The sequence below is a fragment of the Canis aureus genome, chromosome 15 (genome assembly GCF_053574225.1).
Source record: "Canis aureus isolate CA01 chromosome 15, VMU_Caureus_v.1.0, whole genome shotgun sequence".
NCBI classification, from domain to species: Eukaryota; Metazoa; Chordata; class Mammalia; order Carnivora; family Canidae; genus Canis; species Canis aureus.
Window position 1 is genome coordinate 59629316 of NC_135625.1, and position 13601 is coordinate 59642916.

Here is a 13601-nt window from a genome sequence, read left to right on the forward strand (position 1 = left end):
TATATTCTATTATGATTAGAAATAACAACTGTACATACAATCAAAACACTCCCTTTTGAATGCATCTCCAAGATGAAGAGGTAAATTTTACTTTGTGTAATGCCACAATTATAGGCAATTAACTGGGGGTTTAAAAAAATCTACTCTTGTATGTTAACTAACTAGAATTTAAATAAAAATTTGAAAAGAAAAAACACATGAAAAATTTTTTAAAAATTAAAAATCTACTTTATTTCCAAAAAATTTTAAATCAACAAATTCAATTAGCAGATGGAGCCTATTATAATAGTCACACATACTATAAAATAACACAACTATTTTATTATTTTTTAGGCACAACTATTTTAAATCATGATTTTCACTAGACCATTAAGTCGTAACATGATTTTTATGGATCATCCATGTCATCCATGCCATAGGGTCTTTGATCCTACATCAGAAATCTATTTTAACAGCACAGTTCCCTTCTTTTTTTATGTCAAGATCTATTCCTAAAATAAGCATGCTTACATTGCCACAAAAGAAGAGCTGGTGGCTGCATCACAATTAAAGGAAGACAAGAGGAATGAAATAACTTTATGATTAGTTCTAATGCCCAGGTACGAATCTACACCTCTGGGCAGCTACAATCTTGAACAGTCCTATGGCAGTCAAAATCAGGAGACTTGGATTTGACTCCTAGGTTCAGCCATAACTTCCTCTGCAACCTTGGGCCAAGTCATGTGAATGGGTCCAGTCCTCAAATGAAAATGAAGGGAGGAGTGCTGGGTTTCAAACCATGCTGAGGGACCCTTAAGACAGGGGAAGATGTGGAAGAGGCCAAAAAATGAACTCTGGATCTCCTTCTGCTTTCGACCAGGGCAGCACCACCTACAGCCCTTTTGTGTGCTACCAATAAAATGTCAGTTTTATATCTTTTTTTAAGCTTGAAAATCACTGTTAAGCCTAAAACCTTCATGATTCTGGGAAATGTACTGAAGTCTACAACTAGCTTAGAACCCATCAAAAAACTAAAATGGATAGATACTTAAAAAGACAGTGAGACAAAAAAAAAAAAAAAAGTGAGACAGCTACAAAGACTGTGTAGTAAAGCAAATAATGTAAAATGTTAATAGTGGAGTCTAGGTGGTGAGTATGGAGGTATTCCCTGCAAAATTTAACTCTTCCTCTATGTCTGAACATTTCCATAAAAAAACATGGGGCAGGGCAACTCTATGAGTCTAAGTTATTTCAAACCATCACTCTAAAAGATCATAATAATAAAATAATACTGGATCCTCAAACGGATAAAGAGAAGTCACACTAAATAACCAAAAGGGGAGGAAATTGGGCTTATTCATTTCTAAAAGTTTAAAACAAGATTCTCAAGTAATTCATGGCAGTCAAACCCTCAATATGGAAAAGCGTAAATCCCATTTTTTTAAAGTCTCATGAGAAAACCTGAGAATCATAAAGCAACCTTCCTAGAAAATACCATTAAGGCATCCTTTGTGTGTTATTTTTTCTCATTTAAAATTACTTTTAAAATTCAAGGGTGTTTCATTACAGGCTTCTGTTCTACATATATATAGATACATCACCCCATTTTATTTTCAACTGGGATCATGATGTTCATCTGCTTACCTTTCTTATTCTATCATGAGCCTTTTCTCCTTATTAAATATTCAAAAGCAATTTAAAAGCAGCCTAGAATTTTAAGATGTAGATATAGATGCATCACTTTATAAATCCTTTTCCTGATTCTTATGCACTTAGCTCATTCTGAATCTTTCTTCAAACAAAGTTGAGATTAATATTCATATACATAAATCTGTTTCCCTCATTAATTCCTCAGGATAAATTCCTAGAAATGCTAGAAGAAAGACTCCAGTATTTTTAAGATACTTGCTACACATTTCAAAACTGCCTCCAAAAAAGTGGTAGGTAACTCACACTCTTACCAGTATATATAAGCAGCCTATTTCAAAGCCCTGGGTCAACAGTCATTTAAAAAAGGGAGGTGGAGGCATCGGGGTGGCTTAGTCAATTGACCATCTGACTCTTGATTTCAGCTCAGGTCATGATCTAGGGGTCTTGAGATCAAGCTCTGCATCAGGCTCCCCACTTGGCAGGGAAGTCTGCTTGTCTCCCTCTTCCTCTGCAACCCCCCTAACTTGCACATGCTCTTTCTCTCAATTCTTTTTTTTTTTTTTAAGATTTTATTTATTTATTTATTCATGAGAGACACACACAGAGAGAGAGAGAAGCAGAGACACAGGCAGAGGGAGAAGCAGGCTCCATGCAAGAAGCCCAACGTGGGACTCGATCCCGGGTCTCCAGGATCACACCCTGGGCTAAGGCGACGCTAAACCGCTGAGCCACCGGGACTGCCCTCAAATAATTCTTTAAACATTTAAATTTAAATTAAAAAAAAAAAGAAAAAGGATAAGCTACCCACTTGATAAGTAAACTACAGTATTACATTGTTTTGATTTTCATTTTGGCAGAATAGACTAGAATTAGAATAGAATAGGGATTGGACAGTTATGGGCTCAAACTCCAGGTCTGCCAAATAACTTTATCAAAGAGCTAGTTAGATAATTTTTCTCACCTAAGCATATTACAAATATGGAAGGAAATAACATAGATCAAATACTTCTTAGCATAGGGTCTGGGGTATCCAATAAGCTGCCAATTACTTCTCTTTCCTTTTAAATGAGATTTGCACAATATTAACAGAAGGCTACAACTGTCCTGATAGGCCAACATGCTTAACACATAAAATCAGCCACTTTAAGAAGCTGATTGAATTTCTTAAAGGAAGAAATATTCTAGTAATCGTCCTAGGGAGAGAAAATTTGAATTTAGAGTCCGTGTGCCTGAGGAGCCCTGAGATATGTAAGTACGGGGCTTTTTTGATACTTGTCCTTCAAAAGAGTTCTTAACTCCCATAGAAGGGTCAAATCTAAATTCACCATATTACACTAACTAGTATCTCCAATAAGGGTTCTTAGGGATCCTGAGAGAACAGGAAGCCCTAGGTGGCAAGCAAGAGAGGCTTCAGAGCAGAGGGAAAGGGGACAAAAGGGATGACCCAAGTTGAAAGTGGAGGGTGAAGGGCAGGGAAGGTGAACCTTAGAGCAAGATAAAACAAATTACTGGATCTTGGGTATGTTCCCTGTGGGTATTTAGCGTTGGACTTTTGCCCAGATGATAACCAATGCCTGATCTTATGTTATTCAAGCATGAGAGGTATATGAAGGGTCACACAATAATTAAGCTTCTCTCTGAAGGATTGTTATTCAAAGTGCAGGTTGTGATCCATTATGGATTATGAAATCAATTCAGTGAGTGTGACAAGCTTTTTAAAAAATTAAATCCTAGAGGAAAAATAGAAAACAGAATACATCACATAATATAGCATTTTAAACACAACACTGTTCCGTCTCATACCAACCCACTTAATTATTTCATAGAAATTAAATTCAAATCATTTCATTTGGGGATTATATACTTAAGTTCTAAACTAAGACTGTTATAAATTTTATTTCTGTTTCCTTTCTTGAGATAACAACCCAGGATTATTTATTTCCTCCAAGAATTACACTTGGTCAATAATTATTCTAAGTTATATAATACCATATACTTTGCTGCTACACAAAATAAGAGCCTCTAAAAACATTTATGACAATAAACTAGTCAATTACACTAACAATTCTACCAATCTTCTAACCTCAAATTTTATACTGTGTAACTAATAAAATGGATAACTGCATTTTAATGTATTATGAAATTAAATATTTTAATGTATTCTTTTTTTAAAAGATTTTATTTACTTATTTATGAAAGACACAGAGACAGAGGCAGAGACATAGGCAGAAGGAGAAGCAGGCTCCCTGTGGGGAGCCCAATGCAGGATCATGTCCTGAGCCAAAGGCAGACACTTACCACCAAGTCACCCAGGCATCCTTATTTTAATGTATTCTTATACCTTGAATTTCTAAATCTCTTACAAAGAAACTAGATAAATTGCTAATATTCCTAACAGATGAACAGTCAGTTGCTAGTAAGTCTCTTTTACAAAATTACTTGCCCACAACCTCAGATAAAAATTTCTATTTAAAAAAAAAAAGTCCTAGGGAAGTGTCTCAGTGGCCCAATAAAGTTAAGCATCTGACTCTTAATCTCAGGGTTCTGAGTTCAGGCCCCACATTGGGCTCCACACTGGGCATGGAGCCTGCTTGAGATTCTCTCTCTTCCTCACAGAAAAAAAAAAGTTTAAAAAAATAATAATAAAACAAAAGAGGTTGTATAGGTCACCTCCATCTAACCCTTAAAAAAATTTTTAAATAAAATAAAGTAAAAAAGATTGTATGGGTCACCTACATCGCACCCAAATATGTATCAAAGTATGTTCAAGAAAAGGTTCTTTGTAAAATGAGTAAGTCTATAGTTTTTCCCTTTATTTTTATAAACACAAAAATACTAGTTTGCAGTCTAAATTTTTTAAGAAATTTTATTTATTTATTTGAGAGAGAGAATACACAAGCAGGGGGGAGGGGCAGAGGGAGAAGAGGGAGAGGGTGAAGCAGGCTCCCCCGCTGAGCAGGCAGCCTAATGCGGGGCTCGATCCCAGGACCCTAACATCCTGACCTTAACCGAAAGAGCCACCCCGCCACGTGCAGTCTGAATTTTTTTAAAAAGAAAGTTATAACTTCCTTCAAAGCTTGTTAAATGTTATCTCTACTTTCTGTCTGCACAATTAACATTCCAATCTATTCTTCTGAAGTATCTGTAAAAGGCTAAGGATAAATACCATTTGATGTGTGATACTGGTACACCCCAGAGAGTGTGTGAACATTCTGGCCTGTACCCTGCCTCTCGGGCAGAAGAGAGCAGGCAGGCACTTGGTCTGGCCTCTGCTTCCTCAGAATGGGACTGGGACAGGGTGCAGTTTCAGGTTGAGGCAGGACTCCAGGCCATACTCAAACTGATGACCAAATTCAGAAAACAGAAGTAACATTTCAGCATACTGATGCCTGAATTTCCTAAAAATATAATGCATGTGTGTGCATTAAAGTCTTATCCTACACACTGTCCCAAATACTACTGGAAAGGTTTTTTTAATTTATAAAGAGAAAAAAACATTCGAAATCAGTTTCCAGAATCAGAAAACTTCACTTTTCCACATTTCTCAGGCTGAAAGCTTTGAATATACGTCCTTAAGTTTAGGGGCTTTGCACTGGCAATTAAGAATGGTAGTATTCTTGGGGCACCTGGGTGGCTTAGTGGGTTGAGCGTCTAACTCTTGATTTCAGCTCAGGTTGTGATCTCAGGGTCCTATGGGATCAAGCCCCCTGTGGGGCTCCATGCTCAGTGGGGAGTCTGCTTAAGATTCTCTCCTCCTCCCTCTCCTTCTGCCCCTCCTTGCCATTCAAGCATGCTCATTTTCTCTCACACTCTCTCTCTAAAATAAATATATCTTTAAAGGGAAAAAAGAATGATAGTATTTTTTTCATTTGATCTTCTTGACTTATTAAATGTTATTCAATAATTCAGACAGAAATTGTATTCTCAGTATCTTCAGAAAAATATTCCCTATAGTTCTTGGTGGGTATAACATAACTAGTCAAAGTATTATTAAAATGTTATCATGTACATATTAAATTCTAAACCTCAGTTTTTATTTAAGTTTCTAGTACTTACTCAAGGAGGAACCATGTAGAACTGCACAGTTGGGACAGTGGTAAAGGTCAATGTCAACAGCATGATGTTCTTCTACACCAACACAGCTAAGATAAAGAAAAACAGAGTTAATAAGTAAATAAGTTGAAAATCTTTACTTAACTATAATAGATGCTTAAAATTTAGCTGGGAAGTGTACAACAACCTCACCAACAAATTTTGTAGATTACAGAAACATATGCAAAAATAAGTTTTATTGTCTTCCCTGTACACTTGCTGAATAATTAGGGGGGATAATATGCCCAACTACATGGGAAATGATTCACTATTATCAACAGTAGAAACATCAGAAGTAATGTAATTACTTATAAGCCATAGGACACTCAACCAAAGTGTAAATGCCACCTAGTGTGGACTCAATGTTTGTGTTCCTCCCAAATTCACATGTTGAAGCTGTAACCCCCTCAGTGTGGCTATTTTTAGAGATAGGACCTCTGATGAAGTAATTGAGATTAACTGAGGTCATAAGGGTGAGGTCCTGATGCAATGGGTTTAGCGTCCTTATAAGAATAGACACCAGGGGTGCCTGGGTGGTGCAACTGGGTAAGCATCCAACTCTTGGTTTTGGCTCAGGCCACGATCTCAGTGTCGTGATCTTGGGAGTCATGAGAGCAAGCCCCAAGAAGAGTCCCACATCAAGACTCCACAGACAACCCCCATGTTAGACTCCATACTCAGTGTGGAGTCTGAGATTTTCTCTGTCCACCTCACTCATGCTCCCTCTCTCACAAGTAAATAATAAAATAAATCTTTTTTAAAAAAAAAGAAATACCAGAGAGTTCTCATAGCTCTCATGATCTCATTCTCTCTCCATTTCCTTTCTCCTCCCTCTCACCCCTATCCTAACATTCTATCAGCCTAGCATTATTTAGTTAAAATAGGTTTCAAGAAGAAGAGAGAAGTATTTGTAGTCAACCAAAAACTGAGAGTTCACCTCCAGCCAACCCACAGTAAAAGACATGTAAAGGACATACTCTGGCAAAAGGAAGATGATCACAGAGAGGTCTGGATGCAAGAAAAAAGTGAAAAGCTTAAAAAAGTAATAATAAATATATGGGCAAATTTACCCATGAATATTCCCTACATAAAATAACGTCATGTGAGATTTTAAAATACATAAAGAACTAAAACACATGATACCAGCGCATCTGAATCAGGAGAGAACAAATGGAGTTATAAAGTCCTAAGGCACTTATCCTGGAAGGAGAGGAAAGGTGATGGTTAACATTGGACTTCTGTAATAAGAATGCCTATTAGAATCTCTCAGGAGACAACTGAAAGGAAATAGAAAGTATAACTTCCATACCAGTACCAGCATGGGGACAAAGAATTTATTTTAAAAATCAATTCAAAAAAAGGAGGAGAGAAAAAGAAATGGAGAGACTAAAATAAGGTGAAGTTATAAATTTAAATACATAAGTACTGTTAATTATATGTAAATTGGTTAACCTACTCCAGTTAAAAGACACAGGTTACCTGGCTGGACGTAAACACTACAATTCACTGGTTGTAAAAGATACACGTACAACAAGAATACAGAAAGGCTGAAGTAATAGGATGAGCAAATAGTAATTTAAAAAGTACAGCTATATTAAGATTAAGCAACATAAAATCTAAATTAAAAATAGGACATACATATATTCAGTCTAAAAATTTCAATTTCCCAGGAGGCTATAATGGGAACGATCATAGTGGGAGATTTTGAGAACTCTTTCAGTGTCTGATAGAATAAGCAAGTAAAACAAAAATGTATGAAATATGTAAGATTTGAACTTTAGGATTAAATAACGTGGCCTAGGAACACCTAGGTGGCTCAGTCAAGTTGAGCATCTGACTCTTGATTTCAGCTCAGGTCATAATCTCAGGATCGTAGAATACAGCCCTGAGTTGGGCTCCAGCCCAGCACTGGGCTCCACATGCAAGGAGGGGCCTGCTTGAAGATTTTCTCTCTCTCTCTGCCCCTCCCCCAACTCACATGCATGTGAAAGTCTGAAATCAGAAATTCTCTAGCCACAGTTCAATTAAGCCAGAAATTAATGACAAAAAATGAAATGGAAAATCTTCATATATTTAGAAACTAAGGAATAAACTGCTAACTAACCCATGAGTCAACAGATAAATTATAATGAAATGCTGAAAATTATCTTGAAATGAGCACTAATAAAAATACTACATAACAGCATTTGTGGGATGTAGAACTTATAAACAGAAATGTACACCTTTAAATGCATGTATTAGAAAAAAAAAGGCTGAAATAAACTAAGAAGCATCTACCTGAAGTTATAAAAAGAATAGCAAAATAAACCTTAAAAACATAGGAGGAATAAAAAAGCAGAACTGATGAGATAGAAAACAAATTATACAATAGAGCACCAAAGCCAAAAATTCTTTGAAAACACAAAGTTGGCAAACCTCTCTAGTGAGTCTAAGAAAGAGGTAAGACATGAATAACCAATACTGAGAATGAAAAGAGGTGCAGAACTATAAATTCTATAGACATTAAAGGTAAAACAACCTTTGTTCATTATGAAATGAACCATTTTAGGCTAAGAGATTAGGAAATATAGATAAGATAGGCAAACTTGAATCACAAAGAAATAGAATATTTGAATACTCCTGTAACAGTTACTTTGTAATTTTAAAAACTGTTCCCCCAACACACACAAATATCCCAGTCCCAGATGGCCTCACAGGTAAGTTCTATCAAATACCCAAGAAGTAATTCCGATACGATATAAAACTTATACCAGAGAATAGGACAAAAAGACTTACTCCCTAACTCATTTGAGGATAGCACAGCCTGATACTAAAACTTGGGATGATACAAGCAAGGAAAATTACAAACCACTTTCATTTATGAGCAAAGATGCAAAGAACAAGTTTGGTCTACCTCAGGAATGCAAGGTGGTTTTAACTCTAAACATCTTAATCAGTGAGGGATGCCTGGGTGGCTCAGCGGCTGAGGGTCTGACTTTGGCTCAGGGCATGATCCTGGAGTCACGGGATCGAGTCCCACATTGGGTTCTCCACAGAGAGCCTGATTCTACCTCTGCCTGTGTCTTTCTGTCTGCCTCTGTCTCTCTCTGTATCGCTCATGAATAAATACAATCTTTTTAAAAAAAATCTATACATCTGTATGAAAAAAAAATGAAATTAGGCACCTAATTCACAACAATAAAATTTACTGCAAAGTAGATTAAAAACCTAAATACACGTGAAAGGCAAACTATAAAGGTTGTAATAAGATAATATGAAAATAGGGGTGCCTAGGTGGCTCAGTCAGTTGAGCGTCTGACTCTTGATCTCCGCTCAGGTCTTGATCTCACTCACAGTTGTGAGTTCAAGCCTAGAACTGGACCCTGTGCCAGGCATGGAGCCTACTTTAAAAAAGAAAAAAAAAGATAATATGAAAATATCTTTATGACTTTGTGCTGGTAAGGGCTATCAAATCAAAATGCCATGTCCATAAGAGGGAAAAAAAACCTCAGCTAATTTCAATCATACCAGAATAACTTCTGTTCATTAAACTATAAGGAAAGAAAGGATAAACCAGAATGGAAGAAGATGATTCAGTACAGATCACCACCAAAGGAATTATATCTAGACTATAATAATAATAAGGGAAAAAAAGAACCCAATAGAAAAAATGGCCGAAAGACATGAAGAGGCACATCATAAAAGGAAACCCAAGTGGGTAATATACACATGATAAGGTGTGTGACCTCTTTAACAACTGGGGGAAATACAAATTAAAACTGCAATAAAATACCACAATATGCCCACCAGATTGGCTAGTACTAAAAAGTCTGATGACACCAAATGTTGAAGATGATGTGGAAGAGTGGAAACTTGTATACTGCTGGCTGGAGTAATCTAGTACAGTCATTTTGGAAAATAAATTTGAAACAAAACTAAAGAACTGTATTCTATGATCAAGCAGTTTCTCTTTAGATAAATATATCTTAGAGAAACTCATGCACATGTGCACCAGGATATCTACCTAAACAGGAATGGTTATAGAATTATTAGTTCCCAACAGTAAAGGGAATGAATCGTAGTATATTCTCGCAGTTATAGTATATACAGATACAAAAATGAAAGAACTAAAGCCCCATGCAATATGAGTAATATGAGTAATTTCTTTTTTTAAAAAAAGATTTTATTTATTAATAAGAGACATACAAAAAGAGAGGCAGAGAGAGATGCAGATTTCCCACAAGGAGCTCAATGCGGGGCTTGAACCCAGAGCCAGAATCACGTCCTGAGCCAAAGACAGACACTCAATCGCTGAGCCACCCAGGTGTCCCTGAACAAATTCTGTAAATGAGTGATCAGTGTGTTAAAGGAAAAGAAGAGAGAGGGAGAGAATATATACAGTGTATTCTATTCATAAAGTTCAAAATTAGGAAAAGCTGAACCACAGTGCTTAGGGATTAAACTATAAAGGAGAGCAAGAAAGACACAGATCATAATAGTAGGATCAAGGTTTCCTCAAGGGAGCTGCAATCTGGAAAGGTGTGTCTTGGCATCCCGAGTGGTTGTTATGTTTGGTAATTATTCATTAAATGGAAGATTTATGTTTCAAACACTTTTTTGTGTTATTCTGTAAATTAAAATGCTTTTAAGGATAAAATTCTATCCTACCTATTTTTACAACCATGTAAAAAAATTAAGCAAACAAAATCCTTAAAATGTAGCAATCTAACAACTTTAACAAAATATAAAAAAAAAATCTTAGAGATATCCAGATATCCCAAAACAAGTCTACTTTCATGTGTGAACTCCATCCATCTGCTACCATAAGGTCTTTGAGAAGCTGAGTAGAGCTCACTGCAACTAAGACAAAAATGTCAAAAATAACATGACACTACCATTCAAATATTCAATTAGTGAAATCAAGTAAATGCAATTCACTTTTGAGTAGAACCGAAACTTGCTTTATTTGTCCAATTTAAATGTATTTCATTTATTTCCATAGAAAGCAAAAGGTGAATATGCTGTTTAAAAACCTAAAAAGTTGGGATCCCTGGGTGGCGCAGCGGTTTGGCGCCTGCCTTTGGCCCAGGGCGCGATCCTGGAGACCCGGGATCGAATCCCACGTCGGGCTCCTGGTGCATGGAGCCTGCTTCTCCCTCTGCCTGTGTCTCTGCGCCTCTCTCTCTCTCTCTCTCTCTCTCTATCATAAATAAATAAAAATTAAAAAAAAAACCTAAAAAGTTTATTTTTTAACTGAAAGACTATCGATTTCCAAATCAATAAAATAAACCCTATGTAAAAGCACATTTACATAACATGTCCTAGGCCCACAGTTTCTTAAGCCCAAAAGGGTGTCTACAATCCAAAGAAAAGGTTAAAAATTATTGGGCAGAGGATCCAAACTTCCAAATTTCAAAACTTATATACAAACTACAGTAATCAAGACTGTGTGGTGCTAGCATAAGAAGAGACATACAGGATGCAACAGAATTGAGAACCCAGAAATAAACCCCCATGTTTAGCATCAACTGATTTTTGGCAATGCCAAGACTATTCAATTGGTAAAGAACAGTCTTTTCAACAAATATCCTCAGGCATATAGACATACAAAAGACTGCATCTGGACCTCCACCATACACATATACAAAAATTAACTCAAATGGATCATATATCTAAATATAAAAACTAAAACTATAAAACTCTTAAAATAAAGCAGAGGAGTAAATCTTCATGGCCTTAAATTGGTATCCAACCACAAAAACACAGGAACAAAGAGGAAAAATTGATAAATTGGACATCACACTATAGCCTGGAAGTTCTTGTTTTCTCAGCTTAGTCTGCTGTGAGAAAATCAGCTGAGTATACAAAGTGTGAGAAAAGAAAGGTGTGAGGTGTGAGGAGCTAGGAAAAAAAGTATAAACTCATTGATCTGAAGAATAAAAGAGCAAGAAACACTGAAATATTGCCAGGCAAGGTTGACAGTCCACCTGTGGTCTGTGATCAGAAATTCCAAATGAAATCACTTCTGCACAGTTGTGTGGTATTTTTTTCAGCAATGCTCAACACAGGCCCAAGGGAAGAGGCTGGGTCTGTCCAGAATTGGGGTTTTGTGGACAAAGACTAGAAAGAGAGTTGAGGATATTTACAAGGAAGTTAATATAATGATGGTCCCGGCAATTCAAGCTGCTGGATGTAGGGGCATGAAGACAGAGGAAGGTAAAAGGTAAATAAATGTTGGGGGAGGTCTCAAGGTGTTCCTATCACAGACTCAGTGGAGGCCTTAAGCCAGTGATCTGTAAGGGAATTATGCTCAAATAGTGGAATGTGCAGAATATGAAATATCCAATGTAGTATATTCCTTAACAGTGATAAGTTATAAGTGTAATAAAAGCAGGCTAAGATGGAGCAAAAGGTCATGAGAAGAGTGAGATGTGTGAGAGCAATCTTTATTCAATGAGAGCTCCAAACCAAACCTCTCTTGGTTCATTAAGTGTGAGTAGTAGGGGCTGCACTTCAACCAGAACACAAACCCAAAGCCACAGAGCCAACTGGACACTTCCAGAAACTCAGATTTGTTTCATCGTAACTTAACTATGGTCACATTCCTTACTCTTAAAAAGTGATGGCTAAATTAAGTAAGAAAGCAACGATAGATGCGTCCTGGAAAATCTAAACCAGTATGTAACATAAACTCATCTATCAATATCTAAGATATATAAAGAAAGGTGACTTCCACAAGGCTTAGGGAAGAAAAGAGAAGATAGGAACATTCGAATTAATTCAGGACACTTTGGGCAAAACTTAGCTAATAATCCTCAAAGGTCCCTGGTTCCTCTCCCCAGCGTCTACTCTTTACTCCCCCACCCCTGCAAACAATGTCCCCTCTTATACTAAAATGCCAGTGATGTCTTCAGGCTTTGACAAGTATAAACATTTTAACAATATTTATTTTAAAATTTCTGACTTTAGGGATGCTTGGTGGCTTCAGCAGTTGAGCACCTGCCTTCAGTCCAGGGCTTGATCCTGGAGTCTCAGGATCAAGTCCCACATCAGGCTCCCTGCAGGGAGCCTGCTTCTCTCTCTGCCTATGTCTCTATCTCTCTCTCTCTAAGTCTCTCATGAATAAATAAATAAAATCTTTTAAAATTAATTAATTAAAAATAATAAAATTTCTGAATTTAATAGTAAATTCAGTATACCAATTTTTTACAACAGTAAATTGATAAATTAGTAAATATTAAAAACTTTAATCATATAAAAGATAATTTTAGAAAGTAAAATTGAACTTAAAAATTAAATATTCCTAAGCCAAGAAGTTTATTTCAGATCTTTGAAGGGCACCAAAAGGAACTACTAAATATATTTCAGTTTCTCTCCCAGAGGGAAGAATAAATAACTTGTCCCACCCCTCACCCTATATTAAAAGAATTCTAGAATTACTATAACTTCAACAGGTATGTTAAAAGCAAATATAGTAGGACACAAAAAATGCAAAATTCTGAAAGCAAATTTTATAAGAATCACTTTCAACCCGTTAGTCTCTCTTACTACCTTTATTTCTCTTATAAAACTTTCCTTCATATACAAATCACCCTACTCTTTCCTAATAACAAAATGTTCAATGTTTATTAGACCAGTGCGTGTACTTTTCTGTGTTGGAGGTGGTTTTCTACAGGGGTGACAATCTGACCTTTGCTGAATAGCTTCCATCTGTAGAAGAACAGCCCCACTGCCATTTGGTGAGTGGGACAGTGACAACTTTAGCACTTTCTATTGTCTTAATCTTCTGAAATTGTTGCTTAGCTGGCTTTTTTTTTTTTTTTTTTGGACACTTGACAAGAACAGAATTGAATTAATGACTAACCAGAATTCCGTAGGATCTGCCAAACATTCTCTTTTTT

At 36.3% G+C, this 13601-nt stretch overlaps 1 protein-coding gene across 1 annotated transcript in view; it reads right to left on the bottom strand.

Annotated features, from left to right (window-relative positions):
• KDM7A (lysine demethylase 7A) overlaps window positions 1-13601 on the bottom strand; it is an 81639-nt gene that overhangs the window by 42631 nt on the left and 25407 nt on the right. The window contains exon 2 of the mRNA XM_077850137.1: window positions 5686-5771. Within this exon, the coding sequence (XP_077706263.1) occupies window positions 5686-5771 (86 nt within the window). The remainder of the gene's footprint in view (window positions 1-5685; window positions 5772-13601) is intronic.